The sequence below is a fragment of the Brachyistius frenatus genome, unplaced genomic scaffold, assembly GCF_029030835.1.
Source record: "Brachyistius frenatus isolate BFR_SWC_R1_liver_20210118 unplaced genomic scaffold, ASM2903083v1 Contig_294, whole genome shotgun sequence".
NCBI lineage: Eukaryota > Metazoa > Chordata > Actinopteri > Embiotocidae > Brachyistius > Brachyistius frenatus.
The window spans coordinates 345,882-370,423 of NW_027210893.1; the positions used below are offsets into that span (position 1 = coordinate 345,882).

The 24,542-nt window shown below is 43.2% G+C and overlaps 1 protein-coding gene across 1 annotated transcript in view; it reads left to right on the forward strand.

Annotated features, from left to right (window-relative positions):
• The first annotated feature begins 1,901 nt into the window (after nt 1–1,901).
• LOC138635147 (ATP-binding cassette sub-family G member 4-like) overlaps nt 1,902–24,542 on the forward strand; it is a 30,515-nt gene continuing 7,874 nt past the window's right edge. The window contains exons 1-6 of the mRNA XM_069722504.1: nt 1,902–1,969; nt 16,073–16,332; nt 18,684–18,801; nt 18,907–19,039; nt 19,222–19,272; nt 20,988–21,133. Coding sequence (XP_069578605.1) covers nt 16,086–16,332; nt 18,684–18,801; nt 18,907–19,039; nt 19,222–19,272; nt 20,988–21,133 — 695 coding nt within the window. The 5' untranslated portion in view covers nt 1,902–1,969; nt 16,073–16,085. The remainder of the gene's footprint in view (nt 1,970–16,072; nt 16,333–18,683; nt 18,802–18,906; nt 19,040–19,221; nt 19,273–20,987; nt 21,134–24,542) is intronic.

The following is a 24,542-nucleotide window of genomic DNA, read 5'->3' on the forward strand; positions in this document are numbered from 1 at the left end:
AACTACTTGCTAAGATGTGTCGGACAAACACAGTATCAGCCGACAAAATACAAGCCCAAGAAAGTCCATGCTATCTCAGAAGCACGGAACAGGCCTCGATGGATCTGGACATTGACACTATTATATAAAAGCATGAAAATACAGCAAGGGAACGGCCATTCGCTGCGGTGGAAATAGGAAAAGTGAAGCACAAACTAAAGTTCAAAACAGATACAGGTGCCCCGATAATGTGATACCAGTGAACGTGTTTCACAAAATATGAGGAAGTGTTGCATTAGGGCTGTCAGACGGCAACATCTCGGGATATGGTGGACAGAGACTTGGTCGGTGTCCTTCGTTTGCTTGGACAATTAAATGTCAGCGGAACCACAGAATACTACACGGATCATTGAAGGGGGACAGAAGGACCCGAACCCGGCATCTCGGTGTCTGAACCAAGTGCTGCAATCTGAGGAAATGGAAGGACTGACGAATCCAAACCTGGCCCTCTAGGGCCCAATGAGACCTGCAGTTGGGTGAAATGGGGGATGGCCAACTCTGGAAACAGCATTTCAGGGAGTGGTGGTAACGGTCCCTCTTTCTGATGGGACTTTTGCCGACGGAGCACAGTTCGTTTGGAGGTTTTTTTGTTTGTTTTCTTCTTTCATGGCCGGTGGTGTGGATACGGCTGGAGGTGGACAGCTGTGCCCGGAGACTCCCTTTACTACGGCAGAGTGCTGCAGCAGGTGAAGGACTGCAGCTACTTGTGCCGGTGACTTTACCAATGGATGATCTTCCTCGAGCGGAATCTCGGGTGAAGGACGGCGAAGAAGTTTTTTTTTTTCTTGGAACTCTCCCGATGGTGATTGGGCCGGTGAACCGCCTTAGCTCGGTCCTTGGTGAAAGTGGAGTTGGTGGGTTTGCTGGACGGTGTGAGGACCATCTGCTGGGTGAAGAAGATGGAGCCAATCCCGAAGGTAAAATGAACGCGCGGCGCAGCGTTCCTGCACGAACAACGGAGCAGCACACATACACCAGTAGCAGACAGATGTGCCGTATTTATAGGCGCATGGCCGGAAGGGGAGTGTTCGAGGTGTGGTCCTGCTCCTGAAATTCAGTTTCAAATTTATCTCCAAATGCTGCTAACACAATATTCATCATCAAATCATATCAGATACAGCCAGGACTTTTACCGTAATAATAATAATTCTGTACTTGTACTGAAGTGGTATTTGTTTCTGCAGGACTTTCACTTTAACTGTAATTGTTATAAGAATTTCATTTTTATATGGTAAAATATGCGGAGACACGTCCTTGAACAGCTCTTTGTGCCTGTGTAGAGATAGCTCAACTTGTTATTTTCATCAAGTAGTCAATAACAGGCCCTTTATTAATAGATAATTATGAAGGCCTCAGCCTGAAGAGAAATGTATCGTCTGAGTCTACGAGGACCACGTCCACAAGAGACATAAATACTGACTGTAAACGCTCGTACTCTGAGCCTTTCACTCTGTAACCACATGATGTCGGTGCATTGTTAAAACGCTCCTCTTGTACAACATTAATCAACTGTTGATTAAACCTTTTAACTTGTATTCTGGCTCCGGTCTCCTCTGTCTAAAAGTCAACGAAAAACTCTTTTGACAGTAATACTTTTACTTCAGTAAAGGATCTGAAAACTTCTCCCACAACTGTTGGTGGGAAATAAGTGATGACTGCAGTGAGGTGGTAGAAATGTGGGTTACATAAACATAAGCTCACACCTGTCTCCCATGATGAAGATTAGAAAGGCAGAAATCCACATTCGAAGCAGAGGAGTCTTTTCTTCCGTCATGTGACAGCCCCCCCCCCCCCCGCCCTGCTCTGTGCAGCGATGCTGTAGATGCAGCAGACTGTTCCAGACGCTGCTCGGTGGTGGATGCAGCAGCCGGGGAGGAGACGGACATCCTGACAGACACGAGGAGGACAGCGACACTCGACAGCACTCAACGTAGGCTCTCTGTTTTTCTCCTCTGGGTTTCCTGTGACTTCTTATCCTCTGTCCTGCTGTAGATGCCCCCCCCCCCCACCTCTTCAGGCTGTCTCACACTCACACAACTCTTATAGATTCTTACATGGCAGTTTACAAGTTTTAAAACGAGCTCCCGCTAACAGAGCTTTCATTTCATAAACATCACAATCAGATTACACTTGTTTGTGTACGTCGTGTACTTTGTGGCGTTTTCAGTTTAAAAGAACGTGTTTATCCTCGTGAATTAAACCAGTCCATTAACTTTAATTAATTACCATTATTAATGAGATGGTTTATTTCTGTTCATTCGAAAAATACCAGTATTTTTAAGCTATACCTAAAAAATCCTTTAAAAATGTATTTATTTTATAATTTGGATAAAAGAAATTGACTGATTTGACTTGAGTTTTACTTCTAAAAAATGTGGCATCTTTTCTCAAAGCCACATCAAATCATGTCATATTTTATTTGTAACATTTGATTTGGTGAGTGCACGCACGTAGTTATAAAACATACTCTAATTTGAACTCCACTGAATTCACTGTTTATTGGCCCTAAACGTAAAGTAAAAAGCAGCAAATGACTCTTTAGGAAGGGAAGAAATACCCTGAATATTTGTTGTTGTTATTCTTCTGTAAAACAACTGCAGTTATTTAGTCTATTAGCACTAATAAAATGTTTTTTCAGAGTAGTTTAGGATACTAACTAGAAATGTCACTGCTGAAATACTCACACAGCTGAAGTGGCTGAAATACCAAAAGAAAATGATGGAAGAAAATGTAAAGTCAGATCAATTTAAAAATTGAAAGGAGTCAAAGTGTGGGTGATAAGTCGAACTGAAAGAGTCCGTCCTGACATATGAGCTCAATTTATCACACTGAACTTAAAGTCCAACGTATTTTATCAGTCTTCCTTTGAAAGTGGAAGATAACTGATGAATACAAACAGATGATCATGGAGGTTTAAATACTGCAAATCATTTAGTTTCCTTAAAGGTTCCCAGACAGACGAGCACTCCTCGTCTCGGTGGATTTTAAAGTGTGAAAGTCCTCATGCAGCTCACGGTGTACGCTGAGGCTCCGAACAGGAATGTATGCCAGCTTTTACGGGTTTTTTTCTGTCAAAGCCTCTTCAGCTCTGATTCCTACAAAGTCATGGGAGCTGTTAACCTACTTCCCTGGTCTGATCTTAATATCCTTCTGTTCAGTCTTCTCATGTTACGTAAGAAGAATCGGTGTTACTGCGAGGCGGCTGTTCACCAGCAGAACAATTAGACCATATTTATGACGTAAAGAAGAATCCTTGGTAGTGTCACAGAGACGTCAGCGTCTGACTGGGACTCGGTCTTCCGACCAGCCGTGAGACGTCTGTCAGTCGCCTTTGAGAGCTGCTCATGACCTCCACAACATACGATCCTGTTCATGTGCAGTGACGCGGACTCAGTGTGTCAGACCTGCTCCTCAGGACGGGATGAAGATGTGGAGATTAATGTCACTGGTTGTCTTTAACTCCTAAAGTACAATCTAGAGGTGTACCTTTAAAAAGAGTCTAGAAGCTATAATCTGTTGCCTGCTGTTGACGCAATCATTAGTTATGAATCCTGTTCAGATACAATTTGAAGAAACTGTTTTTCTCATCATGGAGGAGTGTTGATTGACAAGTGAATTGTTTATTATTTAAGTGGTCTCCAGTTGATGTTGTTTGCTGCTTATGTGAGTCTTGTTATGGACAGATTATGAAATAGTGGTATCGGACCTCCTGGCTGACGTCATCTTCAGTCTTTAAATTTCTTCTTGGTCATTTGTTTTCATTTGTTGCCGTTTTGAATCATTTTATGGTCATTTTGAGAAGAGACAGGTCATAAAAAATAGAATAGTTAAGGCAACAATCCTCTCGTCTCATTTTCCTTGTTTTGATCAGTTCCTGGTCGTAATGCATTACTATTGCCAGAAGGTGGCGGTAATGTACCTAAAAGCTGTTTGCTTTGCTTTGAGAAGAGGAACGTGTCACGACCAAGCTGTGGAACAACACGAGAAGAGAAACAACCAAAGATAACTTCAGCCGTCAAACCGTTGCGTGTGGATCTGTAGAAAATGAAGGATAACTAGGTGCACTGCAAACTGCTGGGTGAAGCCTGAATCATAGGTCTACCACAGCTACACACAGTGGTTAGAGAGTGAAGCTGCAACAAGACAGACCGAACATCGACGGCCAGAAGAAAGAAGTTTGATGTTAGATGTGCTGCTCAAACATCCAGCTGAAGACTTACTTCCCATCAGGCGAGGTTTTTGAAGTTTGATGTCATTTGTTAGGACAGAATTTACGGTTTTGTGTGTGTGTGTGTGTGTGTGTGTGTGTGTGTGTGTGTGTGTGTGTGTGTGTGTGTGTGTGTGTGTGTGTGTGTGTGTGTGTGTGTGTGTGTGTGTGTGTGTGTGTGCGCAGCTCATCAAATGATAGTCGAAAAGTTCTCTGTGAATATCAAATAGTGTTTTTACTTGAAATACCTTTCCTTGATTTAGAGCCTGTTTACTGCCAGCTGAGTCTCTTCGTGGCACTTTGAGAGAGTTTTGTCTTTTTTTTGTAGTCCATTAACTGAGATGTATGAATTTCAAACAAAACCTCTAACCCTGTTCCCAAAAACGTTGGGACGCTGTGAAAATGCAAAACAGACTGTAATGATTTGCAAATCACATGAATCCATATTTTACTGCAAATAGACCAAAGATAACATATCAAATGTTGAAACAGAAATTGTATTGTTTTATGAAAAATATCGTCTCATTTTGAATCTGATGTCAGCGACACGTCTCTATAAAGTTGTTCCAGGATCATGTTCACCACTGAGCTGCATCAACTCTTCTTTTAACAACACTCTGGAAACATTGGGGAACTGAGGAGACCAGTTTCTGGAGTTTTGAAAGTGAAATGTGGTCCCATTCTGGCCTGATAGAGGATTTCAGCTGCTCAACAGTTCAGGGTCTCCTTTGTTGTATTGTTCATGTCCTGATGCTCCAGATGTTTTCAATGATTGACAGGTCTGGACTGCAGGAGGCCAGTTTATCAGCGGATTCTTCTACTAGAGAACCATGCTGTTGGAATACGTGCAGAATGTGGTTGGACGTTGTTCTGCTGAAATAAACAAGACCTTCCCTGAAAGAGACGTTGTCTGGATGGCAGCATTTGGGCGGCACGGTGGTGCAGTGGTTAGCACTGTTGCCTCACAGCAAAATGGTTCTGGGTTCGAATCCGGTCCTGGGCCTTTCTGTGCGGAGTTTGCATGTTCTCCCTGTGCTTGCGTGGGTTCTCTCCGGGTTCTCCGGCTTCCTCCCATCATCCAAAAACATGCACTTCAGGTCAGGTTACCTGGCGCCGCGGTCGTGGCAGCCTGCTGCAGCATCTCCCCCCTGAGAGCCCCCCTGCTGTAGTGAAGACATTTCCCCTCGGGGATTAATAAAGTGTATAAAATAAAAAAAATAAAAAAAAATCAAATATGTTGCTCAAAAACCTGAATATATCATTCAGCATTAATGCTTCCTTCCAGATGTTCAAGCTACCCATGCCGTGTGCACTAATGCATCCTGTACCATCACAGATGCTGACTTTAGAACTGAGCTGATAACAAGCTGGATGGTCCCTCTCCTCTTTAACCTGGAGGATGCAGCGTCCATGATTTCCAAACAGAATCTCAGATTGTGATCCATCAGACCTCAGGACAGTTGTCCACTTCACCTCAGTCCATCTTCAATGATCTCGGTCCAGAGAAGGCGGCGGTGTTTCTGGATCATGTTTCTATCTGGTTTCTTCTTTGGAGAGTTTTAACAGCATTTGTGGACGCAGCGATGAACTGTGTTCACAGACGATGGTTTTCACAAGTGTTCCTGAGCCCATGCAGTGATTTCCACTCCAGAATAGTGTGTTTTTAATGCAGTGCTGCCTGAGGGCCCGAAGATCACCACCATCCAATATTGGTTTCCAGCCTTGTCCCTTGTGTTCAGAGATTTCTCCAGATTCTCTGAATCTTTTAATGATATTATGAACCGTAGACGATGAAATCCACTAATTCTTTGTAGTTTTACGTTGAGGAACATTATTCTTAGATTGTTGAACTATTTTCCACCACAGTCTTTCAGAGTGGTGAACCTCTCCCCATCTTCACTGCTGAGAGACTCCGCTTCTCTGAAATGATAATTTTAAAGCCAATCATATTACTGATCTGTTGCCATGGTAACATAATTAGTTGCGCAATGTTCAACTAGGTGTTTTTTTTTTTTAGACTACACAACCTTTCCAGTCTTTTGTTGACCCTGTCCCAACTTTTTTGAAACGTGTTGCTGCATCAAATTCATAATGAGCAGATATTTTTCATAGAACGATAAAACTTCTCTGTTTCAACATTTGATATGTTGTCTTTGGTCTATTTTCTACATGATTTGCAAATGATCCCATTCTTTTTGTATTTAGCATCCTGACTTTTTTGTACATAGAAGGCCTGATTTACTAAGATCTCAAATAAAGGTACTAAATTGCGTGTTCCTTCCAAAGATTTGCACTTTTTTTGCGCCCGTTTTGCAGGTGATTTACTGAGTTCATTGCGTCATTGAAGTCAGGTGCAAATCTCTATTTAAATGAGGGTTTGTGTGTTAAAGTGATTCCAGCAGTGAAAAACACAGAACGACCGCAAAACCAAAAGGAAATCTGATCCCATTGAAATTAAGAAATATAAAAATAATAAGAACAAAACACTTTATAGGAGATCATCAGTGAGGAAGTCAATACTGAAGGGAAAACAAAAAGGACGGTGGATGAGATCCTCTAACAGACAGCGATCAGCAGGTCCAGATCTTTCTGTGATGAGCAGCTGATTTCATTGAGTTCCTGGAGGTCTCGTGAACCAGATGAAGCTACCTGTGAATTCTGCAGGACTCATTCAGGATGTGACAGCTCACCTGAATAACAGGACTGGAGGGAGATCCAAGCAGAGATACGCTGGAACCACCCAGAGGCAGCAAAATGCTGAGTCGGAAGAAGTTTTTTAAATGCTGGTTATTTCGTGGCTCCTCCTTGTTGTTGGCTGTCAATCATCTTTCTGTTCATTCAATAACTCAGAAATATCATCACTGGACAATAATTTCTGCCTCTGACATCAGAAATGTTTAACGGGTGTAAAACCTGGTTCTCTACGTATTCTGTGGTTTCCTGCGTCTCCTTCACAATAAGAGCAGCCGTGTCTCCTTCACAATAAGAGCAGCCGTCTCTCCTGATGCTCATCTGATTAAAACCTTCAGTCGTACTAAAATACACAACAATCACTTCTCCAGTTTCTACTTCCAGGTTTAGTAAATATCGTTGCGGGTGATAAATTGTTCTATTTGCATGTTTCCTCCCAGTATTTTACACCTTCAAGCAGAAACACCCAATATTACATATGATGCAGGCAAAGACGCAAAATGGACAACGTGTGTTAAACTGGACATTTGGAAGACGCAGTCCTTGTTGCACATCGTTAGTAGATCTGATGGACATTTGTTTGCAGTTGGTGTGAAGTTTGCAGGTGATTTTACACACAGACCTTCAGTAAATCAGACCCAGAGTCTCTTGGTACAGAGACCCGGGTCCTCAGGCTCCCTCTAACCTCTACAGGCCTTTTGTCTGAGCTTAGTAATATTACAAAATTTCATCTTCATATACAGCAGCAAAGTACTGACAAAACTGTGATATAGATGTCAACAAATCAATGTATTGCTGTTTTCCATTGTTCGTTGATGACTGTGAAAAGGTACTAAATTGCATTTTCTATGGTATTAAAGGTCAAACAGTCTTGAACATGAATTGGTGAACCCTGCAGACACCGCTTACCTTTTAGATAAAGATTTTACATTCATAGAGAGCTTATAAAACATGATGCAGCACTTTTAAACTTGCCACAACTGGCTACATGCTGACAAATTACAGCAAGAAATGACAATTGCAGATAATACTTGTTGGTAGATAAATATTTTGTACTTTTACTTCAGTAGTATTTTGAATGCAGCAGCTTTAACTTGTAAAGATTGGAGCACTTCTTCCATCACTGTCACATAAAGCGAGATCCAACCAGAAGAGCATCTAAACTCACTGCTGCTGTGGTTGCTGCTGGACAAGAAGAAGAGCACATATCTTATCCTGACAGGTCCTCAAGTGAACAAAACGAGGTCAGGCGGCCATTACATGAGAAGGCCATGACACTTACTGCTTTCCAGTTTTACAGGATGCTCAAACCGGTTCTTCGTGAACAAACAAGGGTTTCTAACCAGGCTAGAGCAGACGAGGTCAAACCAGACTTATTACCTCTCGTTGAAGAGTCATTACTCAACTGCAGATTTTTTAAAGATATGAGTTTTCCTAGAAAGAAAAGATGCTGCTGCACTTATGATATCAGAGTTTAAATCCCATTTATAAGTTTCTTCAGCTGTGTGGTATTACTTCCTTACAAACAGAGAGTCTGAGATATTTCCTGATCATAGAAAACAGTAGTGTATAAAAAGATACACCCAGCTGACTTGGAGCTGTTCCATTTTTAGAAGCCGGGCTTATTTAATTAATTCACGGCTTTGATACGAGATATCATCTTTATGAGTTGTTCCTCTGTGAGTGAAGATAAGTAGCCTTTTCGCTCTCAAATGTTTAAATGTGTAGATATAAATAAATAATACATAAATAGACCCAAATAAAAGATCAAATATGAAAGAAAATAGCCCTGTTATTTATTTGTCCCCAGGCTGCGTGAAACCAACTTTCTCTTGCTTTTTGTGTTTTGAGGGTAAAACCTGTCGGCTCAGGTGGGAAAATGTCACATTTAAAGGGTCATACAGCTTTATGTTATGCAACTCCAGTTTTATGGCACACTGTGATCAAAAGTACAGAAAGATGCTCATTTCCCTGCTTCACACTCAGGCAGCACTCATGCTCATTCCTTCACTTTCTCTATAATGTGACTTCACATGAGAATGAACTCAGTTTACTGAATGCGTGAACCTATGAAACCACAGGTAGTGATGTGTTGGAAGGTTGTAGGTTGTGTACATACACAACAGTAGTGAAAAAGAAACGCCACCTCCATGAATTACAACCTATGCATTTTTTTTTTTTGTCATGCACAAACAGTATGCCCATGCAGCCCACATAGGCGTGCAGAGAAAACAAGCAGAGTGGAAGTCAGCAGCTTTCAAAAGTCGTCAAGTCGTTCCCAGTGAATCTCCGCCTGGTACTTTTGTTGGAAAACGGTGAATTCCTGGATGCTTGTTGTTTCCGTGAGGTTTACTTGCAACTTTAGAGGTGCTGATGGGCCTTCTTTTTTTTTTTTACTTCCAGTATTCATGCCAATTGTCTGGTGGTTTCAGCTTCTTTTTTTAGTGCACAAATGTAAAATATGTTTTAAATCTTCTGGTCAAGCTCCTGATAATAAAACAAATTGAGTGGACTTCCATAAAATGCAATTCTAGTTTTGGGTCTTCCGTAACGTGATGTTTGGATTCAACACGTGCTGAGGACATGTGATGGTCTACACGATGAACCAGGATCTCTGTAGCCTGAAGTGTTGCTTAGAAACATGAAAAAAACAAAAACAGTCTGATGTGTTCATTTTCAACATATTTTCTATTCGCCTCGACATACATGTCCTTAATACGCTGTAACCTGGTCACAATGACATTTCTCACATCTGTTGAACACAAAAGCTGTAGATTGAACTGAGTTCTGAGTTCATTCCAGTTAAACCAGGCGAGCGCCACAAGCCCATTTCATCACTTTGATGTCTCTTTGTAGCCATGTGGACCGAACCACTTGATTTGATTCTAATAGGACTCTAAGACTTGATGCCCCAAATGCAGCTGGATTAGAGTCAGATAGAAGTGTAACAGTGGTACAGTAGATAATCTGAAGTGGTATGATCTCAGGTCACCGAGTTCTTTCCTTCTGCTCCCTCTCGCCCGGAGCGGTTCAGTCCCATCCAACTCCACCCGTGACATGTTGGCATACGTAACATGTCTCCCTGTTACTTATCGGGACCCTTTGACACCCGTGGGAGACTTTTCTCTGACTTCTCCTTCCTTGCTGTCAGGGAAATGAGGTGTGATCTGGAGGGCAAGTGAAGGAGCAGTCATTTCCCATACGTTGGCTTGGCTTGGTGCTTGGTAGTGTACCTGAGTCTGCAGGTTTTTTCCCAGCCCCCAGTCTCCAGCCCCCTCCCGCTCCGAGCAGAACAAGGCCAGAAAAGAAAGTTGATTTTAATCCCTGAGGGGATTAAGAACCCCATGAGTGATTAAATGAGACCTCTTTCTCAAAAAGGACAAATTACTGTACCACCTCAGACTTGGGAACCGTTTCTACAGTGGTCTGTGCAGAACAAAGTAGATTAGACATATCTCCCTTTCGATGATCATTAATCACCTCGCGATCACAGGGGAGTTGCATATTTCTGCTCCTTAGAGTCCTGCCAGGACAATGGAAATGGATTGTTTCTGACGTCGGTCGTGGCTGAACTATCGTTTTCCAGGAACGGTATATAAATTTACACTAATGATGAACTATTGCCAGCAAAGGTGTTCAGGAGATGTGTAAGCAAACCTTAGAAAGTAAGAACTCACTGTACTGAATCACCACTGAAGGAGTCAGTGGCTTTTCTGCAGCGCTTCACGTTTTAGTGAAAGTTCCTGGTTGAAACTAACTGGAAGATTACAACTTTTACAAATGATGCGTGGATAGTTTTATTTTTTACTGAACTAGAGACAGTCAGAAGCAACGTTGAATGTCCCAGTGTTTTGGATGGTAAAACCAGCTATTGCTAACAAAAGCACCGACGTGCCTTAAAGTGGTACTACATTCGCTACACCTTGACCTTCACCTTGATCTTCACCTTGACCTTCACCTTGACCTTCACCTTGAGTCAGTGACTACGAGACATTTCACTAAGGAGAGACCAGAAGAAAATGTGCAACAGTAGTCGTTGAACTTAGTGACTCTGTCCTCCTGTCCATACGTCAATTATTCAATCAACAGTCTGCTTCTTCTGTAGAAATGCAGTCTGAATGTCATTGTCTGACACTTAACTATATAGAAACATCATTCTGTTTGTGCTGTATTAAAATTGAAGTCTAAGTAAAATTAAAATGATGAAAATCACTATTGAGGTTCAGAAGGTCGTGCAGCTTCAGCAGAGTCCAAGTATTTGTTGGTCGTTGTTACAAAGCAAAACTCCTACTGACACCAAACAGGTTTTAGGAAACAATAAATTATTAATTTGAAGGAAAGGTAATGCCGCCCACATCACAGGTTTACCAACTCCAATGAAGAAATACGAATATGTAGAGCGAAGATTAGTTTCTTTATACATTAGCAGAAAAATAAATCATCAAGTGAAATAATGTATTATTCATTTCAATCTTTCAGAAAAGATTTGGCAGATTAATTGATAATGAGAATAACTGATGTTTGCAGTCACAGTTAGGACATTCAGGTCAGGAAGGGGTGAAGATAGGATGCAAACACTGTTGTGTGTTTTTGAAGTGCTTTGTTTATAGCTTCCTACTGCAGTGAGGACATCATAATAATACTTCTACTGTTTTCTCTATTTACAGTGGGTACGGAAAGTATTCAGACCCCTTTAAATTTTTCACTCTTTGTTTCATTGCAGCCATTTGCTAAAATCAAAAAAGTTCATTTTATTTCTCATTAATGTACACTCAGCACCCCATCTTGACAGAAAAAAACAGAAATGTAGAAATTTGTGCAAATTTATTAAAAAAGAAAAACTGAAATATCACATGGTCATAAGTATTCAGACCCTTTGCTGTGACACTCATATTTAACTCACATGCTGTCCATTTCTTCTGATCCTCCTTGAGATGGTTCTACTCCTTCATTGGAGTCCAGCTGTGTTTAATTAAACTGATTGGACTTGATTAGGAAAGGCACACACCTGTCTATATAAGACCTTACAGCTCACAGTGCATGTCAGAGCAAATGAGAATCATGAGGTCGAAGGAACTGTCCAAGGAGCTCAGAGACAGAATTGTGACAAGGCACAGATCTGGCCAAGGTTACAAAATAATTTCTGCAGCACTCAAGGTTCCTAAGAGCACAGTGGCCTCCATAATCCTTAAATGGAAGAAGTTTGGGACGACCAGAACTCTTCCTAGACCTGGCCGTCCAGCCAAACTGAGCAATCGTGGGAGAAGAGCCTTGGTGAGAGAAGTAAAGAAGAACCCAAAGATCACTGTGGCTGAGCTCCAGAGATGCAGTAGGGAGATGGGAGAAAGTTCCACAAAGTCAACTATCACTGCAGCCCTCCACCAGTCGGGGCTTTATGGCAGAGTGGCCCGACGGAAGCCTCTCCTCAGTGCAAGACATATGAAAGCCCGCATAGAGTTTGCCAAAAAACACATGAAGGACTCCCAGACTATGAGAAATAAGATTCTCTGGTCTGATGAGACCAAGATTGAACTTTTTGGCGTTAATTCTAAGCGGTATGTGTGGAGAAAACCAGGCACTGCTCATCACCTGCCCAATACAATCCCAACAGTGAAACATGGTGGTGGCAGCATCATGCTATGGGGGTGTTTTTCAGCTGCAGGGACAGGACGACCGGTTGCAATTGAAGGAAAGATGAATGCGGCCAAGTACAGAGATATCCTGGAAGAAAACCTCTTCCAGAGTGCTCTGGACCTCAGACTGGGCCGAAGGTTCACCTTCCAACAAGACAATGACCCGAAGCACACAGCTAAAATAACAAAGGAGTGGCTTCGGAACAACTCTGTGACCATTCTTGACTGGCCCAGCCAGAGCCCTGACCTAAACCCAATTGAGCATCTCTGGAGAGACCTGAAAATGGCTGTCCACCAACGTTCACCATCCAACCTGACGGGACTGGAGAGGATCTGCAAGGAAGAATGGCAGAGGATCCCCAAATCCAGGTGTGAAAAGCTTGTTGCATCATTCCCAAGAAGACTCATGGCTGTACTCGCTCAAAAGGGTGCTTCTACTCAATACTGAGCAAAGGGTCTGAATACTTATGACCATGTGATATTTCAGTTTTTCTTTTTTAATAAATTTGCACAAATTTCTACATTTCTGTTTTTTTCTGTCAAGATGGGGTGCTGAGTGTACATTAATGAGAAATAAAATGAACTTTTTTGATTTTAGCAAATGGCTGCAATGAAACAAAGAGTGAAAAATTTAAAGGGGTCTGAATACTTTCCGTACCCACTGTATATGAGTCATGGTTGATTTCCTCACACCTGGGAGAGGCTTCATTACAGATGTTATCATAAGTGATGGTGAGCACTCTGCTTACCAGAAAATGGGTTTCGATTTAGAGACTCCGGCACACACACACACACACACACACACACACACACACAGCCTCCTGAGGGAACGCTGCTACCCACCACTGTTTCTGCATCATCAGCACTCTGCAGACATTAAGAGGAAACAACGCTCGGTCTCTCCCGGCTTCTGTATCTGTTTATCTACAACACTGAAACGTTGGGACGCTGTGTGAAATGTCAATAAAAACAGAACGGGATTATTAGCAAATCACATAAACACATATTGAACAGAAAATAGACCAAAGACAACATATCAAATGCTGAAACAAAAAAAAAAAGTTTTATGAAAAATATCTCCTCTTTTTGAATTTGATGCAAGTGACATGTTTAAAAAAAAGTTGGGACAAGGTCAACAAAAGACTGGAAAAGTTGTGTAAAAAGAAAAAAAAAAAAAAAAGGGATATAAAAAGAGCATCCAAGAGAGATGGACTCTTAACAGTGAAGATGGGGAGTGTTAGGATTCCTGTCTGTTCCTAGTGTGTTTTCCCCTGTTTAACCCCCGAATACCTTTCCTCCTGTGTCCTGTCATTTCCCTGTCTGTTTTTCTCCCTCAGCAGTACCCTCCTCCAAGCACCGCCCACTACCGCACCTCTCCGGCAGCACAGCTGAGCGGCATTCCAAGTGATTACACCGGCCGCTACTTATACCCTAGTCTCCTGCCCATCCGGTGTCAGTTCGTCCGTTGCCTACCCGTCAACCCGTCCAGTAAGTCCGTTCCGTCTCCCGTTGTTGAGATTACGATTCTGACCTGTTTCCTGTTTCCTGCCGTTCAGTGTCGGGCCACGGGCATCCACCTGTGAACGAAGAAGATTCCAGATCGTTCCTCGGAGATCATCTGCTGCAATCTTGGCAATCCTGTGTCGAGCTACGAGTGTCACACAGTCGACCCTGCCGGTTCCGTCCAGTGTCGAGCCACGGGCATCACCTGCACGAAGAGACCCTCCAGTGCGTTCCTCGGAGATCCGCTGTCGAGGTTTGGGGCGATCCTGTGTCGAGTCGCGGACGTCACACAGTCGATCCAGCCAATCAGCTCGCTGAGGAGAGATCTGGGGATTCCCCCAGCGGAGCATCGCCGTTCGGCCACGTCACCCGGCCACGTGTCAAGGGGAACCCCGGGGATTCCCTCGTTTGGCGAAGCGCAAATTGACACAGACTCTTGGCGTGCATTTCCTGTTTGCCTCACTGCCCGGGGAATAAAAGACCTGCTTCCTAAGAGATTTTGCCGTGTGTCTGCATTTGGGTTCGTTGATCCCCTCACCACATAACAGGGAGAGGTTCACCACTCTGTGAAAGACTGTTTGGGAAAATAGTTCAATAATCTAAGAATAATGTTCCTCAATGTAAAACTACAAAGAATTAGTGGATTTCATCGTCTACGGTTCATAATATCATTAAAAGATTCAGAGAATCTGGAGAAATCTCTGAACACAAGGGACAAGGCTGGAAACCAATATTGGATGGTGGTGATCTTCGGGCCCTCAGGCAGCACTGCATTAAAAACACACTATTCTGGAGTGGAAATCACTGCATGGGCTCAGGAACACTTGTGAAAACCATCGTCTGTGAACACAGTTCATCGCTGCGTCCACAAATGATGTTAAAACTCTCCAAAGAAGAAACCAGATAGAAACATGATCCAGAAACACCGCCGCCTTCTCTGGACCGAGATCATTGAAGATGGACTGAGGTGAAGTGGACAACTGTCCTGAGGTCTGATGGATCACAATCTGAGATTCTGTTTGGAAATCATGGACGCTGCATCCTCCAGGTTAAAGAGGAGAGGGACCATCCAGCTTGTTATGAGCTCACAGTATTTGATTTGCAAATCATCACAATCTGTTTTAATTTACATTTTTCACAGCGTCCCAACTTTTTTGGAAACGGGATTTTAACAGTGAAGCTCTGCTGAGGCTCAGAAACAGAAGTTACTGAAAAGACTTTAAAAAAAAAAAAAAAAAGGAGTCATATTGACCTTTACTGAAATTTGTGATAAAAACACTTCCTTTGTGAAACAGGGTCTTTTATAATTAGTGTTTACAAGACATCTGAAATGGAATAGACTTTTTTATCAATACAAATACCACTCCAACATGCAAAAAAAAAAAAGGATGAAGGGTTGTCAGTGAAATGTGCAACATTTACGTTTTACGTCTTAGTTTCATTCTAGATTATGTTCATCTATTGATTACAAAGGTGCAATGATTTTTTTTTTTAGCTAAATGCTAACATGTTGAAATTTAGTGGACAAACTCACTGTCAGTTCAGCATGTTGGCATTTGAACCTTCGCTCAGCACTCATACAAAGTAATAACGTTAGATTTCCAGTTGTTGAGTCAGGAATGAGTGTCAGACGGGTTTTGACCCGAGGACGGCGCTGAACGAGAACTCAGGTCAGCACCACGGTTAATCAAACACATGTCTGGGACCAGAATTCACAGCCACCCATCCAATAGTGGCTGAAACATCTCGGTGGAAGTGACGGACCAACTGATACTTCCATCCGTGTAGTGGCTTTATAAAGGTTCTGATCGAATACGCCGCGTCTTCGCCTCGGCTTTCTCTGCTGCTTGTTGTTTCAGTGTCAATGGAGAACTTTTAGTAAATGACCTCCAAACATGCTTTCAAGGCACTAAATCCCCAGTTGCAGGTGTAAAATTAGACGTGTCAGCAGATAATGAAGCATGACTCACCTCCCTTCTGTTTCTCCTTTACTTTACAGTCAGAGAGCCGGTATGGACAATAAGGCGCTGGAACCCGATTCTGTGAGTCTCCCCATGGAGGAGGCCATCCTGTGTAACGGAGGCAGCCTGCCGTCAGCGCAGCAGCAGGAGGCGTCCATGTTGACCCACCTGAAGAAGGTGGAGAACCACATCACGGACGCTCAGCGTTTCTCCCACCTCCCCAAACGCTCAGCCGTGGACCTGGAGTTCATCAACGTGTCGTACACCATCCAGGAGGGGCCATGCTGGAGGAGGAGAGGTGACACATCCACCCGTCACTCAAACTCACATAGAAGTCGGTCGTGTCCCAGTTTGTAACAGAGTATAAAGCTGTACTGCAAGAAGGCAAATTATCATCTAAGACCAAGATGAGTGAAAACACATCATCCAGTCTGCATCACCATCAGGTTCTTCAGCTGCTTCAGTGTTTCTACTGGGGGACTGAGCAGCACCGCTGAGGTTGAGACAGTTCATCAATAATGGAGCTGAGTGGGCCGGAGGAGACTTCATTATGCTGAGACATGATGCAGATTCCTCTCAAGGCTTAAAGAAACGGCAGCTTCACATTTCTGGAAACGAATAACAAAAAGCTTTCATTCACATTTCAACTTATTTGAAATGTCTCTTCACCAGTTTGACGGTCTAACAGGATTCGTCTGTCCAGCTCACTCTGTGAGGGAGTGTTTGCATGGCCACAGCAGCAGAACTACTTAACATGCGACAAACTACGGGGACATCTGCACACTCTCAGCAATGGTTCCTACCTTACACTCAGTTGACCGATCAAATAATAACCTTTAGATAAATGAAGCAGACAGAATCTATATGAATTAGGTATTTATCCTTTAATTATCTTAGTTTGGACCGGATTTCAATTATCTTCATCCCCAAAAACATTTGATCATTTATCATAAACTACCACAAAGAAAAATGAAAAGTGATCAGTTTGACGGTGGATCCCAAACACAGCGAGTTCATCCTGACGAGGCAGCCTGGTTCTGCAGATCACTCAGAGGACGGCTGGTCCATCACCTCTCCACCACTCTTCTACTGTTTCCTCAGGAGTTTTACACACAGCTGGGTTTAATGAAGGTTTATTTTTGTTCGTTGTTTTTAAGGTGATCAGACAGAAACTCAGCAGATCTGACCTCCATTATTATTTATCAAATTAAATATATTCCTCTTTTAAAAACCTGATTTTAGTCCTGGCTCACTTGAAGAAAACAATGGATTGATTATCTGTGTTGTTAAATATTCATGAGGTGGGCAGACAGACACCTAAGCTGACACACACTCGAGATCTTTGTTGAAAACGTATGCAGCTGATTCCTCAGAGTTGTTTTACGATTCACTCTTTGTCTCTTTGACTCAGAAGAATTCTTGTAGCTGAGTTTGTGACACTTCTGATATTTTGTAAAGAAAAGTAATTTTTTCCCAGATGGACATAATATCCAGACCAACCATCAGTGATGTCATCATCCATCAGTGATGTCATCGTTGGTTTGTGAACGTTATGAATCCTCCAGTTCAGATTCTGTCCGTCACCATCTTGGTAGTTCGGAGCGGTTTGGAGCAGGAAGTGACCATATTTGGACGAGCTGGGGGAGGAGCCAGAGGTGGATCTGACCGATCTGATCGGAAACCTGACGATACTACGTCCCGCCCACTGATAGCTGTAACCTGACTGCACCACAGGCCTGTCAATCAAACAGACACGCCCCCAAAAACAGGTCTTCTTGAATCTTCTTCTCTAATGAATGAGGGATTATTTTCAGATGGACCTCCAGAAAACTAAGAAGAAGGAGTGACTTTAGCTAACAACACCGAGATAACTGATGGACACATTTTATTCACTTTGGATTTGATGAGAGAAGTTGAATGGGAGTCTATGGAGCCGGAGGCTTTTTGGAGCCGACCTCTAGTGGCACTCGCTGGTATTGCAGTTGAAGACACTTCTGGATCAGAACCATTTTACAGACCTGGAAACTACGTCACAGGAGAGCAGACATGATGAACACTAACCGTCTTCAGTTCAGATTGGACTGAAGGTTTCAGTCATTTTGCGGCACCCAAATGTTTCTGTAGGAAAAGTCTCTGACACATCAGAGGTTCGACCCGATCCAGCATAGCACCACGTTGGTGGGCAGACTATCAACACTTCTGAATCTTGTTGCTTTGTTGTGTACGTCCTCCCCACATGCAGAGAACATTTAACCACTTTACCTCTCAGTCTAGATATTATCTGAGTCAGATGCCGTTTCTAAGTGTTGTTAATAGTGTTTTGTTAAGTGTTATCTTCATAAATATGAACATCAGTTCAATTGTTTCAAGCGCTAAATGCTAATTAGCATCCTCCACCTTCATGACTTTAGTTTTACTGTTAATCATGAAGTGCATTAAGTTGAATTTAAAGAGCGCTGTTCAGATGAAGCCTATTCTAGTTGTTTTTGTGTCTTGATACACATTTCTGAATTTGAGTATTGACTCTTTTAACGGTGTGTTTCCATTTCCAAATGGCAGAATTATTGACAGAAATACTTCCACTGACGTGCACTAAGTTCTTTTTGTTTTGTTGTTAAATGCCATTGATGCCCATCCTGTTGTCTGCAGGTTTCAAAGCCTTATTGAAGTGCCTGTCTGGACGGTTCTGCAGTCGAGAGCTGATCGGGATCATGGGGCCCTCGGGGGCCGGGAAGTCCACCTTGATGAACATCCTCGCTGGATACAGGTGAGAGACTGAAATGACAGTAATCATGTCCTCAATGTTACACTCAGTACCTCTGTGTCCAGTATGGCCCATTAAACTAAGCTGTTTGTCCTTCCGGCTGCTCAGGGAAACAGGGATGAAGGGTCATATCCTGGTAAATGGGAAGCCCCGGGACCTGAGGACGTTCAGGAAAATGTCCTGCTACATCATGCAGGAAGACATGCTGCTGCCACACCTCACAGCCAGGGAGGCCATGATGGTGAGCAAATATCAACTTTCTGAGATGCTTTTATTTTGAAACCTATGGAAGAGTATAGTAATCCTAGAAGTGATTGTGTGTCTGTAGGAATGAGCCCGTGACCAGAGTCTGTCTCTCCCTGCTCACGTGTTTCATAGCTTCGACATGACGTGATGGTGAAACACGTTTTCTCTCTGCTGCAGGTTTCAGCCAATTTAAAGCTGGATGAAACGATGGACGTGAAGAAAGAACTGGTGAGCCACACAAGTCACAGCTCCAGCATGTAGAGAGGGATCATAGATCCTATCAGTCATACCTCAAACGCACCAAAGTCCTTGTCAAGCTTCACTACAACCACAGTTAAATGGGAGGACCGCCCACTTTGTCTGGACACACCCACCCACTGTGGATAAAAGGTGCTCTCTGTGGATCACATGTGAACCTCCTCAGGTACCGTTGTGACATTACAATTATTTGGCTGATGCTTCGTCCAAAATTAGTGCTTTTAAAATCTGCAGGTGCAACAGAGAAAATATCATCTGACACTGGGAGCTTTTAAAAAAAAAAATTCCTTCAACACCTGTTCCATGAAGTTATGCCAGGGTCAGACAAAACAATATTAGTGTCTGATAATCTGGCCAAGAGACATTACATAGCACACGGTGGTGCCTGTCAATCGTAGTCTGCTGTTATCGGTAAGTAGATGCAGGAACAGACGTTTTGATATTGATTCAGACTTTTACTTTCCTAAAAAATTCAAATGTAGAAGCAGCAGATCAGGAATCCTGACGGCCCATGAGGAGAAAAGATTTATGCCATGTCATCCCAGTGGATCAAGTTTCCATTCATAGATCAAATATAAAAGTGAGCGGCTCCATAAACTTCCATTTAATTTCTCTCCTGAAATACAAAGTCAATGCCTTTTTTTTCCACAATTCATGATGTGTCATTTGATAAAATTCATCTAATTCCATCATTAATTAGGTATTAGGCCTCCAAAGAGAGGTATATTTGGGGGCGTGTCTTTTTGATTAACAGGCCTGTGATGCAGTCAAGCGGCAACCAACAGTGACGTCACCTGTTGGTTTGTGAATGTTATGAAGCCTCCAGTTCTTTCCGGCCAGTGCAGTCAGGAAAGAACTGGAGGCTTCGTAACAGGCTTGTCAATCAAACAGACACGCCCCCAAAAACAGGTCTTCTTGAATCTTCTTTTCTAATGAATGAGGGATTATTTTCAGATGGACCTCCAGAAAACTAAGAAGAAGGAGTGACTTTAGCTAACAACACCGAGATAACTGATGGACACATTTTATTCACTTTGGATTTGATGAGAGAAGTTGAATGGGAGTCTATGGAGCCGGAGGCTTTTTGGAGCCGACCTCTAGTGGCACTCGCTGGTATTGCAGCTGAAGACACTTCTGGATCAGAACCATTTTACAGACCTGAAGCTACGAACTCTTTTAGAAACAGTCTGTGGTGAAGTCAGGTTTCTGCTATAGGTGGGTGGGTATAGTGTCGGCTCCGCCCCTCACTCCTCCCCAGCTGGTCTGTTCATGGTCACGTCTGGCTCCGATATACTAAGATGGCGACAGCCAAAATCTGAACTCGAGGCTTCAGTTCACGAACCGACAGGTGACGTCATTCTCCCACCTTCACTTCCTGTCAAAGCTGTAGCACGTAATAAAATGAAAAGTCTAACAATATAATAAACACCATGAAAAACAGGAAATGCCAACTCTGCAGTTCTTTTCAGCTCTACATAGGCTTTTAGCTTATTTTAGTTTGCTGTTTTGGTTCTGTAGCCTGCAGCACGACTCCTTTAATTGGCTCTCACACACTTTATGATTTTGTTCTCAGCTGCAAGACACAGTAGTTAATTATTACAGGTAAAACTGACAGGACACGTCTGTCTTTATTTCAGACAGCCTGACGCCATCCGTCTGTTCTCTCTCTCCCCTCACCTATACAGGTGAACGAGATCCTGACGGCTTTAGGTCTTCTCGATTGCGCTCACACTCGCACCAGCTCGCTGTCGGGAGGTCAGTGTAAACGTCTGGCCATCGCCCTGGAGCTGGTCAACAACCCTCCTGTCATGTTCTTCGATGAACCCACCAGGTGAGACACGCTGACGAGCTGCCGGAGGGGAAATGTAGAGTTTAGACTCACTGAGAAAATATCACATTTAAATGATGTCCAATCGAATATTATAGACTGTTGGTGCGTTCAAAGGAAACAGGTTTTTCTAGTTTTATATAGTGCATTCGGAAAGTATTCACAGCGCTTCACTTTTTACACATTTTGTTATGTTACAGCTTTATTCCAAAATGGATTAAATTCATTTTTTTTCCTCAAAATTCTACACGCAATATCCCATAATGACAAAGTGAAAATAGTTTGTTTAAAATTTTTGCAAATCTATTAAAAATAAAGAACGAAAATATAACACGTACATAAGTATTTACAGCCTTTGCTCAATACTTTGTTGAAGCACCTTTGGCAGAAATTACAGCCTCAAGTCTTTTTGAGTATGATGCTATAAGCTTAGCTCCTATTCTTGGGCAGTTTCTCCCATTCTTCTTTGCAGGACCTCTCAAGCTCCATCAGGTTGGATGGGGAGCGTCGGTGCACAGATATCTTCAGATCTCTCCAGAGATGTTCAATCGGGTTCAAGTCTGGGCTCTGCCTGGGCCTCTCAAAGACATTCACAGAGTTGTCCCGAAGACACTCCTTTGTTATCTTGGCTGTGTGCTTCAGGTCGTTGTCCTGTTGGAAGATGAACCTTTGCCCCAGTCTGAGGTCCAGAGCGCTCTGGAGAAGGTTTTCATCAAGGATGTCTCTGTACATCGCTGCATTCATCTTTCCCTCCATCCTGACTGGACTCCCAGTTCCTGCTGCTGAAAAACATCCCCACAGCATGATGCTGCCACCACCATGCTTCACCGTAGAGATGGTATTGGCCAGGTGATGAGCGGTGCCTGGTTTCCTCCAAACATGACGCTTGGCATTCAGGCCAAAGAGTTCAATCTTTGTTTCATCAGACCAGAGAATTTAGTTTCTCCTGGTCTGACAGACCTTCAGGTGCCTTTTAGTAAACTCCAGGTGGGCTGTCATGAGCCTTTTACTGAGGAGTGTCTTCCGTCTGGCCACTCTACCATACAGGCCTGCTTGGTGGAGTGCTGCAGAGATGGTTGTCCTTCTGGAAGATTCTCCTCTCTTCACAGAGCAACGTTGGAGCTCTGTCAGAGTGACCATCGGGTTCTTGGTCACCTCCCTGACTAAGGCCCTTCTCCCCTGATTGCTCAGTTTGGCCGGGCGGCCGACTCTAGGAAGAGTCCTGGTGGTTCCAAACTTCTTCCATTTACAGATGATGGAGGTCATTGTGCTCATTGGGACCTTCAATGCTGCAGAAATGTTTCTGTACCCTTCCCCAGATCTGAGCCTCGATACAATCCTGTCTCGGAGGTCTACAGACAATTCTTTGGACTTCATGGCTCGGTTTGTGCTCTAACATGCACTGTCAACTGTGGGACCTTATATAGACGGTGTGTGTCTTTCCAAATCATGTCCAATAAACTGAATTTACCAGGTGGACTCCAATCAAGTTGTAGAAACATCTCAAGGATGATCAGTGGAAACAGGATGCACCTGAGCTCAATTTTGAGTGTAATGGCAAAGGCTGTGAATACTTATGTACGTGTGATTTTTTTTTTATTTTTTTTTTTCGTTTTTGATTTTTAATAGATTTGCAAAAATTTCAAAAAAATGTATTTCATGTTGTCATTATGGGGTATTGTGTGTAGAATTTTGAGGGGAAAAATGAATTTAATCCATTTTGGAATAAATCTATCATATAACAAAATGTGGAAAAAGTGAAGTGCTGTGAATACTTTCCGGATGCACTGTAATTTCCACCAACAACCTACTTTTCAACGTTTAGTGACCTTTGAATATGAACTTTGGGATTTGAAATTTATAATTTTTTTTTGTTACACAAAAGTCCAAATCGCAGGCGACCCAAAGGCAGACTGGGTCCAGACAGAACATCTGGCTGCATCGTTATAATGAGTCTTCTGACAGGCGGGCATATGGTGCAATTATACTCTTCATCATTGTTGTGCCATCTGGTGTGGACGGGCAGTCGGAGCGCTGCTGCCTGGGGCATCTGGCGAAGGAAGGAAAAACAATGAGGTTCCTCAGATGGACACCTCACAATGACCTCACAATTACCCCACAATCACCTCACAATGACCTCACAATTACCCCACAATCACCTCACAATGACCTCACAATTACCCCACAATCACCTCACAATGACCTCACAACGACCCCACAATCACCCCACAATCACCCCACAATGACCCCACAATGACCTCACAATGACCTCAATGACCACACAATAACCTCACAATGACCCCACAATGACCCCACAATGACCTCACAATGACCCCACAATGACCTCACAATGACCCCACAATGACCTCACAATGACCCCACAATGACCTCACAATGACCTCACAATGACCCCACAATGACCTCAATGACCACACAATAACCTCACAATGACCCCACACTCACCTCACAATGACCCCACAATGACCCCACAATGACCTCAATGACCACACAATAACCTCACAATCACCTCACAATGACCCCACAATCACCTCACAATGACCCCACAATCACCTCACAATCACCTCACAATTACCCCACAATGACCCCACAATGACCTCAATGACCACACAATAACCCCACAATCACCTCACAATGACCCCACAATCACCTCACAATGACCCCACAATCACCTCACAATGACCCCACAATGACCTCACAATGACCCCACAATGACCCCACAATGACCTCAATGACCACACAATAACCTCACAATGACCCCACAATAACCTCACAATCACCTCACAATGACCCCACAATCACCTCTCAATGACCTCACAATGACCCCACAATCACCTCACAATGACCCCACAATGACCTCACAATGACCTCACAATGACCCCACAATGACCTCACAATTACCCCACAATAACCCCACAATGACCTCAATGACCACACAATCACCTCACAATGACCCCACAATCACCTCACAATCACCTCACAATGACCCCACAATCACCTCACAATGACCCCACAAGGACCTCACAATGACCTCACAATGACCCCACAATGACCTCACAATCACCTCAATGACCTCACAATGACATCAGCCTCCTGAAAAGGCCAGCGAGGTCATGAGAACTCGATACGCTATGTCATGATGAAGTTTTATTTAGTCTGACGGGACGACAAAAAGCAGTCAGAGGATCAGATATGTTTTGTTGTAATATTACATTTATTAATTTAATACACACCATCTTCCTGGATGAACTTTGACCCCGGTGGTGTGGATAACCTGCCTGAATGTTTGACTTGTTTTCTACATGAATGATCAGGCCTCTTGGTGTTTGTGGCCAGTTGCTGTGTGATGATATGAGCCTTCACAGCAGGTGGTCCCAGGAGGTCGACCTCAACA